Raw genomic sequence first — 21464 nt, forward strand, 5'->3', positions numbered from 1 at the left:
TGGGCAGCTATCCCTTTTGTTCTCCCCAAGGAAGTGATGTCTGATATTCTGGCTGTCCCTACTCCCCTTGTAGCTAGATGCAGTGATAAGGTGGCTTGGAAATTCTCTCCTAAGGGGGGGTTTGATATGAAGAGTACCTATTTACTTGCCACTAGCTTGATGGATGATGAATCTTTTTCAGGCTCTTGGATTTGGAAGTTACCTATTTTACCTAGAATTCAAATTTTCATTTGGAAATGTATGCATCACAGTATAAGTGTCAAAGATTGCCTACCAACAGGGGGATCCCTCTTGATACCACCTACTTGGTTTGCCACTTAGAATCTGAATCTATCACCCATGCCTTATGGGATTGCAGAATGATTAAGCCTCTTTGGCTCAAGTTAGGTACTCACTGCTTACAAACCAATTTCTTCTCCCAAGGTATCAGAGAATGGCTTATAGCGAATTCTAATCTCAAATCCTCTCAAAACACAATAGGTATTCCCTGGAACATCTTATTCTCTTTTGCTCTCGAGTTGATTTGGAAACAGAGGAACCAAATTGTCTTTGCAAACAAGAGATTTAATCCTCATCTCTTCAAAATTATTTCTACGCAAGCTTTAGAGTTCTTTCTATGTGCTACGTAGCTTGCTCGTAACAAATGTATGGTTATGAGACAGATCCGATGGGAGAAGTTGGAATTAGGCTAGCTGAAGCTTAACACTGATGCATCCTCCAGGGGCGGAACTACAGTGGGGCAGGGGGGGGCCATTGCCCACCCCCCCCCCCCCCCAAAAAAAAAAAAAAAAAAAAAAGCTAGTGTATATATATATATATGTTGAAATTTTAAATTTTGGTCCTAATAGACCCCCCAGTTAATAAATAAAAAATAAATAAAAAAAACTGGTATACATATGTAATTTGAAAAATTAAGATTTGCCTTAAATATATATATTTTTGGATCTCCTCTGAAATAGTGCCGAGTTCCATTTTGATAAATGTGTTGAAATGTTTAAGAAACACTTATTTTATATGTAGAATTTTGTTGAATATAAAATAGATGTTAGTTTTTATTTTCATAAAAAAAAAAAAAAAAAAAAAAATTTGTTTTAAGCTTTGCCCCCCTCAGGTTTGAATCCTGGTTCCGTCCCTGGCATCCTCTAATGCTTCTCTGGGTTCGGCAGCAGGGGGAGGGCTGATCAGAGATGAAAACAACAACTGGGTGATAGGATTCACTAGGAAATTGGGTATGGTAAATAGTTTCGCAACTGAAATCTGGGCGCTTCGGGATGGTTTGCTCCTTTGCTGTCAGATGAAGTTCCCCGCTGTCATTGTTGAGCTTGATGCCAAGGCTCTGGTTGATGGTTTTGAAAGTCCATCCTATAGTAACTTGGTGATATCTCCTCTATTTGATGATTGTAAGCTCTTGGCGAGTCAAATTCCCGACCTCCGCTTTAGGCATGTCTATCGTGAGGTGAATATATGTGCAGACAGATTAGCTAATTTAGGTCTCTCGCAACAATTAGAATTTGTTGTCCATTCTAACCCTCTTGTGGGTTTGATTTCCTTTGTAAAAAACGACTGCCTGGGTGTGGCTTGTAATAGGCTTTGTCCTATTGGCTTGGCTCCTTGTTAGTTTCTTTTAATATACTTTCCTTTTTACCAAAAAAAAAAAAAGTAACCCCCCTCACTCGGGAGAAAACATTTTGGTGGATCCGAGAAGAAAATATCTGAACCCCGCCAGTTTTCCCGCCTAAAATCACTCTAACCATACACCCAATAAAATCATTTTCTCTTTATATTTTTCTCCCCTTTTCCATCTCCTTAAAATCATCCCAATCAAATGGGCCATGCTAGAAATAGAAAAGTTATTTTGTTAAACTTTTTAAAAGGAATCTATACGGAAGATTCAAGTGATTTGGGTACCCAAACTACTCTTAATGGGTTCAAATCCTTTAAACCACCACTCAACTGTCCAACTCCAAAACTCACTTTACACAACCAAAAATCAATCCCATAATCCATTGAAAATTTTGTGAACTAAGTTGTATTTGAGAAACTAAATAGAATTTTTATTTGGATTTTTAACATGACTAATCTCTTGAACATGAGAGAAAGAGACCTTTTTGGTTTCAGTTCTGCTTTATTCCCTCTTCCATTCTAAGTACATAAATAAGACTGAAATAATCCATCAGTTATAATTAAATTCAAATTGAAAGATAATACAATCTGATCTTTTACTCCTAATACAGTGCCACTTATTTATCCTCATCTGCTGCTGCATTGAAACTCAATCTGATCCAATCTATTGCAGTGTGTCATCCTTTACTCCAATTCTCCATCCTCATGGCTCGGTAGTTGTGATATCTCTTGTGATGACATAAAGGAGCAGAGTTAGACATGTTGAATCAATGAAGGACAGACATGTTCATAAAGTTTCTTTTTTTTTTTTTTTTTTTTTTTTTTTTTTTTTTTTTTTTTTGGGATCAAAGACGTGTTCATAAAGTTGGAACTTATAATAGTGATATAATACTAATTTAGTCATCAAGAAAAAATAATTGAAGTATATGAAGATAATAATAATAATAGTATTAAACTATTTATAATATATCATTAGTGGTAGAAAGGGTGATAATGATTCTGATGTCAATAGTCAATAGTAACTATATATAATCATCAAATGATCAATTGAGAAATTGATTGTACAATCAAAATAACAAAGACTTCTGCATAGAGAAACAAATTGCGGAAAAAGTGAGATTTATTTGCATAGTAGAAGAGAAAAGTTGGGAAGAAAGAATTATTACCAGTTAGTTTTGAAGCTGCCTCTGAACTCTGGCCATATTCACTGATATTGCCACATATAGCCTATCTTTGAAATCGTTCAAGAACCTGAAAAATGCGACTCGGAGTGACATATTCAGTACTAATGTGCCAACAACTCCCCAGAAACCTGCAATAAATCCGAGGGCCACACTAACATAAAATCCCATGGATATGAACCCTTCTTTCTCATCTTGCATGCCAGCATGTTCTCTGCTCCCGTTCATAGCTGGATTTTGAGCTATTTCTTCCCCTGAACATTTCTTTGGAAGTGGGGCTCCACAAAGATTTGGATTTCCCTCATATGAGGATGCATTAAAGGTATCAAGTTGAGGGCCTGTTGGAATTTTTCCGGACAAATTGTTGTTTGACAAGTCCAAGACACTTAGACGATCAATATGAGAAAGGCTTGAAGGAATTCCACTGGAAAGCTGGTTCTTAGATAGATCCAAGGCATCTAATGATTGTAACATACCAATCTCTGAAGTGATTTGTCCAGTTAAACGGTTTCTTGAGAGATTTAAGGAAACCAATCCAACAAGCTCCACAACCTCTCCTGGAATCCGCCCAGTTAAATTATTGCTTGAGAGATCTATGCTTTTTAATAGTCCAAGAATATTTTTATACTCATGCTCTTTTCCTTTCCACATAAAAAACAAATGATCAATATAAGAAAACACATATTCCATAATGCCGATAGTTTCTAGAGAAGAATGGATAATGGCAGCATCTGGACTATCTTTTTTAGTCAAAGCAGAAAGATTGTTGAGGCATTTTGGTATACATCCTGAGATTTGGTTTAAAGCAAGGTCCAAAACTTGAAGATGTTCTAGATGGCAGAGATGAATAGGTACGCTTCCATTGAAGTGATTGGATCGAAGGATAAGGATAATTAAATTTGGATAACTAGTCCCTAACCATATTGGTATCTGTCCTACCAGAGCATTGTATCCAAGATTAAGGAAGATCAACTCCTTGCAATTATTCAAGGAAGAAGGAAGTTCCCCACTAAAATTATTGTTGTCTAAATCCAATGATACAATCCTATGTAGAAATCCCACCGAGCTTGGGATTTTCCCATGAAAATGATTATTTGCCAAATTAAGAACTTGTAATCCTTCAAGATGCATCCAACATGAGTCAGGAATCTGTCCTGATAACCTGTTATTGGAGAGAACTAGAAAGTTCAAGTTACCATTCTGAACTTCACATAAGGCGGAGATTGGGCCTGAAAGCATATTCTTGGAAACATCCAAATACGCCGATTCAAATAAAAATTGTGGTATTCCACCTTCAAGTTTATTTGAACTCAAGTCTATGATGGGATAAGAAGTAAACTCCAATGACAAATTTGGAATTTGACCACTTATTTGGTTGAAAGACAAATTCATATATTCTACTTGACGAGAGAATATCCAATCTGAATTGGAAATGATATCCGAAATTCTAGAATTAGAAATATCAATCCAAGAATAATATTTTTGAGTTCGAAGCCATGTTGGGAATCGAGGGCCCAATTGGCAAGACCCTAAACTTATCTCATCTAATTGAAAAGGTGGAACCCAATCAAAGCTGAAGTTGAAAACCAAGGTATGAGGTAAAGCCAAATGCTTCAATTTTGTGAGGTTTGAGAAGTGGGCTTCAGAAATAACACCTTCCAATGAATTATTAGAAAGATACAAAGTCTCTAGATTGGATTGTTTTCCCAAACTTTCAGGCACGATCCCTTTCAAATGATTACTATGAAGCCTTAATATTCTCAATGATGGAAACGTTGTGATATCAGGTAACGATCCCATTATTTGATTCCAATCAAAATTCAAACTCTGGATTGAGTGGTTTGCACAACCAGTCAAGTTTTGAAAAAATTCTAGAAGTTGTCCGCTAAGATTGTTCAATGATAGAGACAATATTTTCAAATTACACATACCACCAAAGCTTTTTGGTATCCCTCCTTCAAACTCATTCTTATAGAAATAGAGCTTTGCAAGAGAGTTTATTTTGCTAAAACCATCAGGAATTAAACCTTGAAATCGATTATAACTAAGATCAAGTGCAACAATACTAGTGTTGGAGTTGAACAACCACTCTAGTACTGAAGAAGAAGAAGTGAGACTATTATAAGAGAGATCGAGGCCATCAAGAGAAGTAGAAGAATTGACAAGAGGAACAGAGAAAATATTCGGAAGATTACAAGAGGACAAGTACAAGGATGTCAAGTATGGTAGTTTATTCACAACATGGAGCCAATTATTGACTTTGCTCAGGTTAACGGTACTCATGCAAAGGTATTCTAAAGAAGAAAGTTGAGGGAGCCACTCTATGTTTTCAGGTATATTAAAATTATTCCAACCAAGATTAAGGTATTGCAAGTTGGAAAGATTCCCAAGCTGAAAAGGTATATTTCTTCCGAAATTAGCATCATAAAGGTCAAGGTGTCTTAAGTTGGAGAGAGAACCAATGATTTTTGGGATTTGGCTCTGATTAAAATCATTGAAGCTCACATCCAAATAAGTCAAATATTTCAACTCAAACAAGGAAGGATTAAGTTTACCTCGCAAAGGCCATGAGCGAAAGGACGAGGCATTGAGATTGAGCATGATGACGTGGCCTGTTTGGTTGCTACACCTGAGCCCACTCCACATGCAACAATCTTGATTGGAGCTCCAAGAAGAAAGAAGGCCATAGTCATCAATAAGGTCTTGTTTAATCTTGAGAAGAGCTTGTCTCTCATGCTCTTTGCAGCCAAGGTGAGTATCTCCTAACCCCAAATAATTTGCAATAGTTGGTCTCATGCACAACAAAAAAAGGAGAATTAAAGTGAGGAGAAATTGAACGGAACTTCCACCCATGATTAGGATGAATTTGGAAGATCAAGTATATGATTAAGATAAGAGCATCAACACATCAAATGAGCAATGTTTACAAGAATGATTTTATTTGCCTCAATTATTTATACACGCGTTAAGTAGAAATTATTCGCAGTAACTAGGAAAAAAAAAAAGACGAAAGTCACTGGAAATTTCTTTTAAGCTTTAATAGATTAGACAATAGACACCATTTTTAAGAAAAAGTATTTGTTTAACTACGAGTCCGAATTTCGTGGTCCGATGCAGTGGTTGCCGGTTTTATTTTCTGGAAAGATGGATACAAATGCATATAAGACGCTCCAATCAGATTTCTGCTCTTGCACCAATCTTTAGTTTAATCACTGATGCCTCCCTCTAAACTTAAAAGTCCAAACCTTGTATGCTCAGTCCGCAATGGTCAATGGGGATGGATAGCCACTACGGCAAGTTGTTGATAGAAAAAGAGTAAAAAACATAGGCACCAGTCTTTGTTTAATCACTGATGTCTCCCTCTAAACTCTGGTTGTTCTGGTTAGTTTATGCAATTTTGGTCCCATGCCTCTTTTTTTACTGTAACTTCGGTCTTAGACGGTATTCTTTGTTATTATTACTATTATTATCTACCTCATTGTTCAATTTTAATTATATTATTGAAGTGTTTTAGTAATTTGCATATAATTTTTTTGTTAATTCCGTGCATCACATAAACATAAGTATTGTTGTTTTTATTAATTTATGGAAAAAGTTTGACTACAAACTTGGTTGTAGCTAATGGCTATAACTTCCACTAAAAAGAATTAACATAATTAAAAATGTTAAAAATTTAATTGTTGGGTTACATATTTTTTATGTTCTAAATACGCATTTCAAATTTTGTTTCAATCATATATTATTTATTATTTGATCTATAAATTTATTTTTAAACATACTTTTAGACTACAAAAATTTGAAATTTAAACATTTGATTGATGATATAATCATTGATTTTTTATCTTCTAGAAAATTTTCAACTATTGAGGATACGAAAAGAAAATGTAATCTAATAATGAATTTGTTAAAATTCACATCTAATAAAAATTATATTGAGTGGAATTGTAGCCATTAGTTACAATCAAATTTTTATCCAAACTTTGTCTTTAATTTATGAGTAATACTACAGATACAAACTATTTTACAATATTTTTATAAAATGCTGATTTGACCAACCTCTTATTGGTTTTAATCTAGGTCCACTATTAATATCATTTTTTCATTTACCAATAATCACTCACTACATCAACAGTTTGTAAAAAATTTTGTAAAATAGTTTTTATTTCTAGCATTATTATTAATTTATTATCTTTTTTTAGTTGTTGAAGAAGAATATATGAGTTTAATATTATCCATATCTCATATTATTATAGAAGCATATCGAATTCTCTTGGTGTCTTGATCTCATGATAAAAAATCATCATATAGAACAGTCGTTATAAACTAAAATTCTATGCATTATAAAAGTTCTCAACCATATTTTCATTAAAAAAAATAATAAATAAATAAATAAACAACTGCTAATTGGGGCATGGGGATTTGAACTTCTGATATCTTCATTGAAACTTAAAGAAGTGTTAGTTAAGATAGAAAACTCCCACCAACATTGAACTACTTTCATGTACTTTTCCTTCTTAGTAAATCTAGCGATGCATACTTTTTCACAATTGTAACTACGAGTCCGAATGCATATAAAAAATAAATAAATAAATCCTTGAACCGGTCAGATTTCTGCTCTTGCACCAATCTTTAGTTTAATCACTGTTGCCTCCCTCTGAACTTAAAAGTCCAACCCATGTATGGTCAATGGGGGTGGATAGCCAACACGGCAAGTTGTTGGTAGAAAAAGAGTAAAAAACATAGGCACCAGTCTTTGTTTAATCACTGATGCCTCCCTCTAAACTCTTGTATCTTCCCAGAAGGTAGTGGATAGCCAACACGGCAAGTTGTTGGTAGAAAAAGAGTAAAAAACATAGGCACCAGTCTTTGTTTAATCACTGATGTCTCCCTCTAAACTCTTGTGTCTTCCCAGAAGGTAGCACATGCATATATAGACTTCACTTGGTTGTTTCGGTTGGTTTATGCAATTTTGGTCCCATGCCTCTTTTTTTTTACTGGTCTTAGACGGTATTCTTTTTATATTATTACTATTATTATCTACTTCATTGTTCAATTTTAATTATATTATTGAAGTGCTTTTGTAATTCACTAATTTGCATATAACTTTTTTGGCCATAATTATCAATAAGGTCTTGTTCAATCTTGAGAAGAGCTTGTCTCTCATGCTTTTTGCAGCCAGGGTGAGGTGAGTATCTGCTAACCCCAAATTATTTCCAGCTTTTGGTTTCATGCACAACAAAAGGAGAACTAAAGTGAGGAGAAATTGGAGGGAACTTCCACCCATGATTATATAGGATGAATTTAATTAGAGGATCAAGAATGTGATTAAGATAAGAGCATCGACACATCGAATGTGCAATGTTTCAAGAATGAATGATTTTATTAGCCGAAAATATGTCTTAATTATTTATACCTGTGTTAAGTATAAATTATTAGCAGCAAATAATAAAATGAAAGAAGACGAAAGTCACTGGAAATTTCTCTTAATAGAGTATACACCATTGTATTATTGCCAACTCTTTTAGTTGCGAATTTTCCAAGTTTTCCATCTCTTAATAAAAAAAAAGTTATACAAAGATAATATTCACTAAATAATGTTGCTTTCACACTGCACTCTTCTCTCACATACATATTTCATTACCTGCTTCGATATTTTTTTTGAGAAATACCTGCTTCGATATTAATATGCTTTATATATATAAAGAGTTAAAGCGAGGTGACTGAAGAGTATATTGTATTATTGCAAAATGTCTTACGCCAAAGACAAAAACTGAACTCGGTTCAAACTTAAAAAGTCAAGTTATATAAAGAAACTATTTTCACAATAAAAAGTTATAAATAATGTTAGGATCACAACTTTTATCATAACTTTTGTTACAATTTACTCACGTGGCAAGTCATGAGTAGTGGAGTTTTTGATCCACCACTCATAATTTGCCATGTGAACAAATTGTAGTCCTATCATTTTTCAAAAGTTATCAAAGATATAAGTTTTCGCACTGTATTCTTCTCTCAAAATATTTTTCTTTATGCGCGAAGAGAGTCTATAGCACAAAATTTGCTAAAAACTTTTAACATTGGGATGATGTACTAAATAAAAAATTAATGTTAGTGATGAATTTAGATAAGAATTAATAAAAATTTGTCCACTCAACTGTTGTGAAAAAAATTATAAAATATTTAATTATATAGGCATTGCTCATACAGCCCCAAGAGAGAGTAAACATGAAATTCAAGCAATGGCTCATTAAAATTTCGTTTTTGGACACAAGAAGGCCTACTTAATTGTGTTGCGTCTCAAGGTTTTGGACATAAAATGCTGATAGTACATGGCCGTTAAAAGATTGTCGTCATGTGGGCCTTGGTGATCCATTACTCAATGATCCATCTATCTGAAATAATAGGTATGGAGCCCATTTCATCATTTATTTCAAATTTGGTCCCTTAAAACCCAAGCCCTTCAAGACTATCTGACTTCGGCCCTATTTATGTGTTTTTTCTGTGGGCTTTTGAAAGATAAATAGCTGCCGCAGAGTGCTTAATCACTGACATTACAGCCCACCTGATTCTAATTTGATTTGAATTTTGAAGAGAGGAAAGTTAAGCGTGGTGACATGATACAGTTATACCAATCATAATATTCTTTATGTTTAAGCCTGCCTATCCGAGTTTGTGAGATTATATGTATAACATGGTCTTCACCTTTCTGTCTTACATTGTAAAGGAAAGAGAAATTAACAGTGCAAATAGCACAAGCTGAGCACATGTATGGTTTGCACTAAGACAACAATTTTGAATGACAAACAAGAATTACCTAACTTCCTCCATGATTATGGATAATTGCTCCACCATACTATGGGACAAATATAGTTTACCAAGTGTATCGCCTCACCCTTCTTAAACAAGTTTTTATTTCAAACGCATTATTTTGTTTTTTTTTTAATAAGTTTCTTTTTATTCATATTGAATACAAATCATTTTTTTTTTTTTAATGCGAATTGAATACAAATCCTTTGTCCTCTTTTGAGTGTTCTATTTTATATTTTACCAATTGCAATTTATCACACGTGCCTTTTTTATTTCTTAATAAAACAATCAAAATTAAAAATGGAAAAAAAAAATTAAATACATATCATACTACAATTGATAGAACCCATACATAAAGTAGATATCTTATTGTGGGGTGTAGAAGTTCTATTCCTTTATATTTACATCAAATACATAAATTGTCTTTTGGTATTACAAAGTGTGTTCTCATATTTAATATTGAAAAAGAGAATTGTATGTACAACTGTTAGATATACACATATGAGTGAAGTTTCATGATGATTAGTACTCCATGAAAGCAAATCAAGAAAGTAATAGTTGTACTTTTTCATAGCAAACCTACTTAAATATGGTACAATTTTTTTAATGTTATATTTTAGGTTCTCTAATTAAATTTAAACATATGACTGGTTGCATTGACTAATAAATGATACGGTTGAATTTTTTTTTTTTTAATTCAAAAAGATGTGCTACATTGACTTATATAAACACATCTTTAAACCTAATTGAAAAATCTAAAAATACCTAAGTTTTACCTCTTTTTTTTTTTTTGGTAATAATTCAATGAATTCAAACAAATATTTTTGAGAAAATGCTCAAAAAAGATCTTAGATTAAGTACTTTTTTTTTTTTTAGAAGAGATCAAGTACTTAGTGTGTAGTTGCGCTAATAACTATAAATAATATTATTATATTAATGATAACAATGATTTTCGGATAAATAACAATCTTTAGACATTATTTGAGTTTGGTCAAATGAGGTGAGGAAAAAAGACAAAATCTTTTCATTTGAGTTGCCAAAAACTAAAATTTCATTAATAATAACATGCTAATGAAATAACTTGCACAAAAGAGAAATACCTTACAACATTAAGAAGCCAAGTTGTTTGAATTGCGGCACATTAATTTAACATGTGAATTTACTTGAAGATCTCCACCTTTCAACCTACATGGGAAAGGAGTAGTTGTACACAAAACAATGCAAACAACACCCATATTACTTATGCTAGAATGAAAATCCTGTCTCAATCTTAATATTCTACTCTATACTCCATTAATTGTAGCATGCCAAACTTTGGTTACTTTTTAAAAAAAAAAAAAAAGAAAAAAAAATGTGTGGCAGACTATAATTAGAGTATGCATATAAAGTAGAACACTAATAATGGAACAAAGGACTTTATTCTTTATCCTAAGAGAACACTTTAAATGACAAACCAGAACTACCTAACTTTTCCTCCACCACCTTGGCCAATTGCTCCACCATTCTTGGTGTCAGATAGTTAACCCAGTCTCCCACCTCACCCTTCCTAAACAAGGCTTTGTTTTCAAAGTACTTAATAGACTTGCCAGCCTTGTTTACCTCCAACTCCTTCATATTCTCAAAACTACAAAGTTTTGCTATCTTTTCAACATCACCAGCTCTCTCCTCCTCCAAAGAAAATGGGAACCCCAGAAACTCTGCTAGCTTTTTCAAGTGAAAAGTGACATCTTCTTTCAGGTCCTCATACTTCAAGAACAACACCTTGTGAGGTCTCCCTATGCTCTCTTTCCAGTATCCCAACATATGGTCCCAAAAGGGACCAAATCCAATTACGCCCTTACAATACATTTCAAAGGCTTCATCTAGTGACATTGGAGCTTTAGATCCAGGATCAATTTTGTTAAGAAAATGCCATGAGGAGATGAAAGTGTCAAAAGGGTTTCGACAAATATAAACAACCCGGCAACCGGACTTCTTGATTGAATCAGGCAAGGAAGGAAATGGAAGATGGGTGCCAAAAAGTCTAGGGTGTGGAAGGTTGGAGAGATCAAGAAGTTGGCGGTTGGCATAGAGCTTGTACTCAAAGAAAGGTACAAGATCATGAGGGTTTGAAGTAAGCAAAGGATGATTATTTTCCAAAGCAAAACGCTTACGATTCACAATAGCAAAAGCCAAAGCTTTTAACCATGTGGTGCCTGATTTTGGAATGGTGGCTAATACAACATCATTGTCACTTGCTTGGAAGTGCCTTTGGAATGAGACTATGGATTGGATTTCAATTGCTTGGCACCAAAACTCTTGGTACTTGTAGAGGTGAGAGGTTCTCCACCCTTTTTCTTTGGGAAGAGAAAGAAGAAGTTCCTTGCATTCATGGCTTATTTCTTCTTCTTCTCCTCCATTACTTGATTGGTTTTTTGGGTAATGAGTGATAGTCATTGAAGTAGTATTGATAGAAATTGGCATGAAAATTAGGTCATATAAGGCCACTTATTTATAGTTGAACTCGTTCATCTTTTTGTACTAGAAGGGTTTGGATATTTTGTACACGTTACGCGCATGCATCACAAAAACTATATTGTGGGCTTACAACTAGTGATGCTTCTCGTGCCATTTTTGGCATGTTTTGGTTACCTTATTAAGTTTTCTACTTCTTTACGTCTGCCTAGCTAAGTTGGGCGTTTCTTTACTAATAGTGACTGAATTGAAATCCTTCGCCCCCACAGCTAGCTAGTATTATGTATTTTCCACGAGGAAAACACCTTTTTATTCTAACAAATATTTTGCACTGTAAAATTCATGCACCCGACAAATATCTTTACATAAAAAAATTATTGCTACTGTATGGATCTTTGCTTGCTTATCAACCACTTCTAAACTTTGTAAAAATGGGAGTTTTATGCAGTAGATTCAACATACTTTTGTATTGTTGAAATAGTTAAGAATTTAACGGCAAATTATCAATGAATTAATACTTGCTAGTTTATAATTTTGATAATTATAATGTTTTATCTTTTTTTTTTTCCTTGAACTTTGAATGTGGCTGCAATTTGGCTTCCAAAATTTTTTCTTCACACAAGGGGGAAAAAAAAAAGTTTAGGAAAAATTTTAGATATTTCACAATTTTGATTTTATAAAAAGTAATCCAAATTAGCAGTTTAAACTTTAAAACCCCAATTTCTTATAGGTATTGACTTGTATTCTTCATATGAGCAATGCCTCAATCAATGAAGAAAGGGGGCAAAAGCTGGTAAAATAAGAGCAAGTGTAATATCATATACAACCATCAAGCAGTCCCATTAGAATCAAAATGTTGGGGAGCATTAGTTGATTTATGTGTTGTTATACAATTGGGTTACCTGTTCCTACCCAAATGGTTTAAACACTTCAAATTGTTGAGCCATTGAATCTTATGAATAATGGTGGTAATGTCAATGTAATAGAAGACTCCACTTTGTAGCCATGAGAAATTTGATGCTCTCTAGTCTACTCAATCCGTTTCATTTTGGATCCGTACCACCTAATTCATGTGCACTGGAATCAGTCATAAAATTGAAAATGAAGTTTGTAAGAATAATGTTAGAAGGTTGAAACATATCCACATCAAGGTCGGCAATATATACATACATGTGAGTGTAATATATAATATATCATTTTAGAGGTGTTGGGGGAAAAAAAATTTCTTAACCCCATGAATCCCACATAATTTTTCGTGGCTTGAAATCTTAGTTAAAAATAAAACTTATTAGTTATTATTACATTGTAAGGTCATTGATGTTTGCCTAACATCTAGTTAGGTAACTTATATTCATTGATATTTAATGAGTTATCTTCTAGCTTAAGTAGTGTTTTTAACGGAGAATACTATAGTGACAATGGAAAGTAGTGAAGGGATTGACTACTATATACATACTTGATGTTTGCCTAACATCTAGTTAGGTAACTTATATTCATCGATATTTAATGAGTTATCAAAAAAATAAAAAAGTAGTGTTTTTAACGGAGAAAACTATAGTGACAATGGAAAGTAGTGAAGGGATTGACTAATATATACATATTTGTGCTTGTAATATATAATATATCATTTTTTATCTTAAATTTAGTGTTTATATGGGAAAAGCTAAATAGCTAAAAAAAAACACTAGGAAAACATGTGAACAAACATAAATGTGTTTGGTACTCAAATTATGTGGTGTCAATTACATGGTTAGGCAGTTGGCAATAGATATATTTAATATTGGCAAAAATTTGAAAAATACTCAATGTAGTAGTTTGGAATAATTGCAGAAACAAACCCTTGCAATTTCAACTCTTCTTCATAATTCTTTGAGATTTACACATCCGTCAAATTGCTTTCAAAAAAACAGAAAATCTCATAAAATTATAAGGAAGAATTGAAATCCTAAAAGTATTATTGTCCCAAATCACATTTGGCATCATTTCCCAAGTGAATTATAGCAAAAGACAAATCTTCTGCATGCCTAGAAAACATAAAGGGCAATCGACATGGTTTCACTGTCAAAATTGTGGACAGACAAAGAACATAACCACAATTACATAACACATCACACATATACACAAAAAAATGTACTTTTCTCAAACACTGCTGATGTATTTAGTTTTGTGTCTTTAAAAATATGGTACATTAATTTGTGAGGGACCATGTATGCATGGTTTCCCACGTGGGACTATGGTTTTATTTCCTTTGTGCCATTTGAAGTCCATATGTAGTTGTCTTGATTTGTGGGCATGAGTTGTCGACTTGTAGGTCTTTATTGTTGTGACTTCTGAGTTTTAATTTTAAGTTCATTCTAATAAGATAAATAAATCTAATTCTCAAGGTAGTGTCAAAATCACTCACTTTTTATTGATGAGTTAAAAGTTAATATTTTTTTTTATTATTTTTTTTTTCTAAGCTATCGAAAATTATGAAATGTCAAACTCACGTGTCAATATTGTATTTTATTTTGTGACATCTTGACTATGAAACTTTATTTTCTTATAAAAGTGGTAAAGCGATCAAGAATTATTTAAAATGAATTTAAAAGGATATTCTGGTTAATTAACTCTGATACTTTTCTTGAACACAATTTACTCTAAGTCAAATGATAACTCCTATTCACAATAAAATGGATTTAAGGTGAAGCTAGCATTGGGTTAAATAAAGCTTCTGATAGTATATCTTGCTTAAAATCCATACCTACATGCATAAACACTTCTCCGTCTATATTGTCACACATTAATTTTTTTCCATTTCTAGTATTTGATAATTAAGCAAAATATAAATAAGAAGTGTCCACAAGAAATGTACTTAGAAAATAGTATTGAAATAAATTTTTTATAATATCATACAAATATGAAATGTGTACAAAAGACGTACTTAGAAAGATTGTAACTATTTATTTTTATTTTTGTAATTAATAACAATGAGACTCTCTCAATAATTTTTTAATAAAAATTAATATTGACATACTTGTAACATTTTTTGTGTACATGGCATGCCCCCATATCTTCCACTTTTCAATTATTATATTGATTTTTCTTTTAATTTGATCCCTAATAAAAAAAATAACCTAAGAAAAGAGGGGTAAATTTTGCTTCTTCCTTCCTTAACCTCCCCAATTCCCTAAGTTCAAGTTGACAATAAAAGAAAATGAAAAAAAAGCATTACAATATCAAAAATTATTTAACCTCTTTAGCTTAATATATTCAATAGAATAATTATAACCATAAATTATAATAAGGTGTTATCTTATCAAAATTCATAAGGCCTCAACCATTTTTACATATTTATTATATTACTTAACCGATACAAAACGGTTTGAATAGATTTATAAATAGTATGTCTTCCAAGTTAAATTAAACTTTTTCGTATGCATTTGTGTTATAACTGCTCTATCCCCTCTCCTTTGAATGTGCATCTTTTATTTTTATTTTTTATAATAATAATAATAAAAACTTACATATTTAATCGTACTTAGAAAGTGAATGAATAGCATCACATGCGTACGTAGGGGGAAAACTATATGTATTTTACATAATTTCCTTGTACAAGAACCCTTAATAAATCTAAGAAATGTTTTATACGAAAATTAGTGAGGGACTATCGATATTGATGGGATAGAGCTCCATTACAGTTTATCTGAAATAGAATATTAACCAAATAATATCGCAAATTCATCAGGAAAAATATATAGTGGCTCTTTTGCAAATTCAAAGCGCAATTATCATTGAATTTTTCATATATATTGAATTTACAATACTTGATGTCAGAGTAAAGTACTCTAGGTTTACGTATTTCTTTTTAATTTGGTAATGAGTCTATTTCAAAATAAATTTTTTTTTTCCTAATGAATTAATCATTTTTTTTCCTTCGTACGAATCACATTTGTTGAAATCTTTATTTTTAGTCATACAACTGAATTTATTTTTTGCCATTTTTGTGGAACTTATCTATAATTGATAATTGATATTGATAATGATAATAATGATAATGACCCTTTACCTAGTTTTTAATTCAATAATTCCAAAAGTTCCGAGTTGGCCTAAAATGTATGATCCACAATATGTTTACCAAAAAATCATGACTCTATGAATTGGCAACTCTGTCACTGGTCCGCAGTCTTCCGTGGGGGACTTCTAATGCTATTTTTACTTTACGAAAAGTTGTGAAAATAGAGAGTGGAAAACGTTCTTTTGCATTGATTTAACTGGTAAATAAATATCTATAAAACAAATTAGGTCGATACAAAGACATAAATGGTAAATATATACCTACAAAACATTTAGGTAGATACAAAGACATAACTGGTAAATAAATACCTACAAAACAAATAATGTATGCACCTTTGCCTCAATTTACCTTTCTTTTGTTGATTTTTTCAATAAAGTAAATAAAAAATATATATAATTAAAAAAAACACACAAAAGATGGATCAATAGAAACAAATCAAAGGTTGTAGTCTCATCCATGAAAAATTCCATCCATTCCTATAATTTCCCCACAGAAAGAAAAAAAGCTAAAAATGGTAATGGAAAAAATATATATTACATGTGCTAAGAGAGAACCCATTCTACATTATAAAATTCTATATGTCATAGATAGATGACATGATGGTTGGCTTAGATGAGTGAAAAGTGTGCTCAACAGCTGTGCATCCCTCTAACAAGACTTCCATGTAGCTCGTATTTACGTTCCAGATCGAACTTTGCAATGAAAACTTAGCTGGATAGCAGTAGCCTCCAGAAGGATACGTGCAGCATACAAAACCCATTGACAAATCCTTCCCTCCTTTTATGATCTTTAGGAACTAAAGAGATTCTCTTTCAATTCATGCCTCGGCTAGCTTTAAGCGGGGAACAATATTCATCGATTGGAGTTCCTGAAAGCATGCCATTGAGTGGTGAGAATTTAAACAAAAAACATCTGTCAACCACTGACAGGAGTAAACATATTCATCCAAGAGTGAACAGTGGAAATGAAAACATTTTTTGCTTTTTTTTTTTTTTTGGTAATTGTATTTGATAGTTTTTAGACCCCTTAAAAACACAATTGGATTAACCTAGGTAATTAGCCAAGTTGTTACTTAGTTCAATTTAACAAAACTAGGTTATCACAATCAAAAAACAATCATATCATGCAAAGCAGTGAAAAGATAAATAACACAAAGATATGATCATCCAGGAAATCAAACCAGTAAAAACTTAGGGTGGATTTGACTTAGCTATTCTCAAGGTAAACTTGAATTCACTATCTTGAAAGAATCAAAGTTCATACAATAAGACTTACAAGCCCCCACGCTTGACTTCTTATTACTACCCACCAATAGAACTTACTGACACGATCACGTGCAAACTCCAAATCCACGGACTCATTTTTTCTTGGATTCACCACCAGATACAAGTACACCCACTTGTTTTTCTTTAAACTTCAATGGCAGCAACTGAGTTGATCATCAAGGTGTAGATAAAATCTCCTCCTTGAAAACCCTAAGTTTGTGTAAAGGAAAACTCCTTTAGATCTCACAAGAGATTTACACAAACAGCAATATGAGCAACACTAAAACATGGCTAGGGTTTACCTTTTATACTTAGGACAAATTAGAAAACCCTAAACGTTTTAAACAAACTAGGGTTGAGTTGGAAATCTGCAGAAAAACGCATTCTGCCCAAGATTCGATCGATCGAGCCTAAGCTTCGATTCATTAAGCTAGGCTGAAATGCATAGTAACTTCTGCATTAACTCGATTCCAACTTTATATAAAAAGATACAACTTTGAGCAAAACTAAACACTTCTAAACATATTGTTTTGACCGTGGTTTGCCAACAATAAACATTAGAATTCTAAATACACAAAAACTTAAGTCTTTAGAACCTAACAAACTCCCCCTTTGGCAATCCGTAACAAAACACAACTAGAAGTTCAAAGTTTACAAAGAAAAGCCCTTTACAAAACAAATGCTTATAAAACAAACTCAACCCTAACTACTATCCATCAGTTGCAAGTGTAGACAACAGCTCAATTGAATCAACCTGTATATTTCCTGAAACACTAAACAAAATACATAACCGCATGTGTGGAAAAATACAAGTAAATAAAATAAATTCTTGATTTCAAACAACACACAATAAAGACATATATCAATGAAAAACTCATTAATATAAATCAATAAACAATTGAAAACAACAAACATATAAAGCAATAAAAGTAACTTCCCCTAACATGAATATCCCAACAAAAATATGGCAAGAGCTAAAAAGATAAAATACAATGTGAAGCACCTAGATACAATCTAAACTTCACAAGCTCCAACCGACAAAAATACTCTCTCCCTGACAAGAAAACTTTACAAGGTCAAATATGTACTCCCCCTTTTTGTGACGGAATGCCAAAGGGTAATCAAAATCCATCATCAAAAGGGAGGTGGCGGTGAAGATCGTCTAAACTATGCCAACTCTGCGCCCAAAGCATGGATTTCATCAAGCACGGCCACCAAAATCTGTCCATGAGCCGCCTGAACGATCAAGACATGATCCAACGTACGTCAAATGTCTGAATCATCCAAAGTAGTTGGTGGAGGAACATCAGTATTAGCAGCAGCAGCAACAGATGTCTCAGCAGCATTAGCATCTGTAGAAGAGGAAGGAGGGGGAACAGTACTAGATGACGCACCTCTAGGACGCGAAGGAGCAACTCTCAAAGTGAGTAGCCCTCTGCCTAAGAAAGGTGGCACCTATAGGAGTAACAACATGAACATGCCCAACGGAAGGAAAACCATCTAGACCTAGAAACAGCAAAATCCTATGAATGAAAATAAGATGAATAAGCGCATGTCCTACAACAGAACTCCTATGAACCTCATTCAAAGAACGAAGGAACAGATGAGGAAAACTGATAGACGCACTAGAAACAAACGCATACAAAAACACACATCGCTCTAGAGGGATGATGTGGAGATGAGAAATAGGTCATAAAGAATGACACGCTATCCTAAAGAAAAGATAGGTAGTTTCGGTAAGCTCAGCGGACGTGATCCGAGGATCAGAACCCCATTGGATAGAAGATCCAGTGATGTATGACATGATAACATCTAAGGGTGGAGACTCATCATAGGGATATTCAGGCTCCCGAACAATCGGAACCCCAAGAGCTTCAGCCACTACCCAATACCCAATGAGTAATAGTGAACTCAACACCTCGTATCCAACTCTTGACAAGAGTGTTGGAATCATAGACGTGGCAAGAGAGATTTGAGAAGAACTCTCTAATCAGGGCGGTCGAGGGTGGATGATCTATCTCTAAGAGGGACAACCAACATCTAGACTCAAAGTTAGCCCTAATGGCCGGATCAATCTCATCTAAAATCACAGTATGCTCAGCCCAAATCTTACGCTTAATGTTCAGTTTCTCAAAGGCCTTTCTGCTATTATCATTCCTAAACACCTCACTCCTAGAGGGAGACTTAGAGGAAGTAGAGGGGGTCCTATAGGCTTTAGTTTTCCTAGGCATAGTGCTAGGATAAGGACCAAGACACAAAGCAAAAAAAAAAAAAAAAAAAAAAAAAAAAAAAAAACCAAGGGCAAACTATAAGTTAACACAAAAAAAAAATAGAGCAAAAATCTATATGATGCATGAACAAATTAAATGTAGTGATGCATGACCTAATGCAGTGCAATTAAGTTCAAAATTAGTTCAAGTTCACAAATTTGGCATGAGCATAGAGTTTCTAAGAAAAACCACTTGATCGATTTTTAATAAATTGACAAATTGATCATCATTCAAGATAGATTTCAGAAAATAATGACCAAATACATCAATTCAACAAGCCAATTTCATCAATTGAACCAATTTGAATAAAAAGCCCCAATTCGGATTCAACACAAACCCTAGAATTTTCAATTTATCACAAAGCCCCAAATTGATCAAATTAACCAACATATATTATGAATATAACAATATAGGAATAAAACCCAATGATCAATTTCAGAAAAAGAGGATTGATTCAACAAAAATCCCAATTTTGAAAAGTTCTGAAAATCCCACAAAAATGCATGAGTTTATGCATAAAAACATGAAAATAAATGCAAAAGGAAGGGCAAAACAGACATATCGGCTTAGGGAGAGAGAAACCTTGCAAGAAAAATGGAGGAAAATGACAAAAAATCTTAGTGGAGCCTTGCCTAGTCGGAGAGAGAGAAAAAAGTTTGAAAGATTTTGAAAAAGTGATTTGAACAAGTCAAATCTGAGTTTTTAAAAAACCTGCTTTACAAGTTTTGATTGATCGAAAAACATTTTAAATCGATCGAAACAGACAGAGGCTCGTTAAAATTTTATTTTTAAATTTCGATTGATCGAAAAATAGAATGGATCAATCGAAACTGGCAGAGGCTTACTAAATTTGAGGAAAAACACAGTTTTTGAAAAAAAAACATTTAGGAACAACTCAAAGCATTGACATTGAGGAACAAAATGCATGAGTATATGATGATATGATTTTCAAAAACAAGAATTGAAGCCCAAATTTCCCAAAATTAAAATCTTTTACATTCTCCATAAAATTTCAAGCATCAAATTAATTTTGCACAAAATTCAAAGTATTTGCAAAACTTGGTTGGTTGGACCATAAACACACATAATAACATGTACAATGTTTAGCAAAGAGTAACTTGTGTAGTGTGTGCAACTAGCAAAAACTTGAGATACATGTGAGGTGATATATGAATAGTAATCAATCACAAAGTTTATAAAATTCATCACATAGAATTTAAAAGAGACTATCACTTAAAAAGTTACGTCATATAACTCCTACATCTCCTAGATCATAAGCTTGCCTCATAATATACATACCAATTTTAATTTATTCAAAAACTTATTAAAGAGCCAGGATAATGTACACATCAATTTCAATTATGTGATTTGGCATCAAGCTTAATAGTACACACCAATTTTAAGTAATAAGCAATTAAACCGAGACTACACCTTATGTTCTTTTTGTGCATGTGCTACACTTTCTTGAGCACAAAATCTTACGATATGCACTAGGGTGTTCATGATTGACTAGTGAACAGTGGTGAGATGGTTATTTATGCCTTTCTCTAAAAGTTCAAGTCTGACAGTCAAAAACATGTGATTTCAAGATCAAGACAAAGTAATCAAAACCATAAACATCTTTCCCACACAACATGCACTACAAAGCTTCAACTAGTAAAGTACAATAAGTAAGCTCATCAAAGCTAAACAAGGTATAAAAGACATGTTAAGTGAAAATAAATTGACCAACCTTGTTCTCAAAAACCAAGAAACTAGTGCAAAACACAATTTGCTTCCTTTTTCTTCTCTTTTTTTTTTTTTTTAA

General features: G+C 33.0%; 3 protein-coding genes across 3 annotated transcripts; all 3 read right to left on the bottom strand.

Annotated features, from left to right (window-relative positions):
- Positions 1 to 2090: 2090 nt before the first annotated feature.
- On the bottom strand, positions 2091 to 3456 carry LOC115988703 (receptor-like protein EIX2). The gene is made up of 2 exons (XM_031112306.1): positions 2790 to 3456; positions 2091 to 2351 (listed from the first exon to the last, which is right to left on the bottom strand). Exon 1 carries the CDS (start codon positions 3453 to 3455, stop codon positions 2793 to 2795), a length of 663 nt encoding a protein of 220 aa, XP_030968166.1. The 5' UTR covers position 3456; the 3' UTR covers positions 2091 to 2351; positions 2790 to 2792.
- A 97-nt stretch (positions 3457 to 3553) lies between these two features.
- Positions 3554 to 5600, bottom strand: LOC115991376 (receptor-like protein EIX1). The gene is made up of 2 exons (XM_031115075.1): positions 3744 to 5600; positions 3554 to 3592 (listed from the first exon to the last, which is right to left on the bottom strand). The coding sequence occupies exons 1-2, from the start codon at positions 5598 to 5600 to the stop codon at positions 3554 to 3556; spliced, it is 1896 nt and encodes a 631-aa protein (XP_030970935.1).
- Positions 5601 to 11039: 5439 nt separating this feature from the next.
- Positions 11040 to 12047, bottom strand: LOC115988857 (cytosolic sulfotransferase 15-like). Its single transcript, XM_031112482.1, has one exon. It carries the CDS (start codon positions 12045 to 12047, stop codon positions 11040 to 11042), a length of 1008 nt encoding a protein of 335 aa, XP_030968342.1.
- Between the last annotated feature and the right edge of the window lie 9417 nt (positions 12048 to 21464).

The sequence above is a fragment of the Quercus lobata genome, chromosome 5 (assembly GCF_001633185.2).
Source record: "Quercus lobata isolate SW786 chromosome 5, ValleyOak3.0 Primary Assembly, whole genome shotgun sequence".
NCBI lineage: Eukaryota > Viridiplantae > Streptophyta > Magnoliopsida > Fagales > Fagaceae > Quercus > Quercus lobata.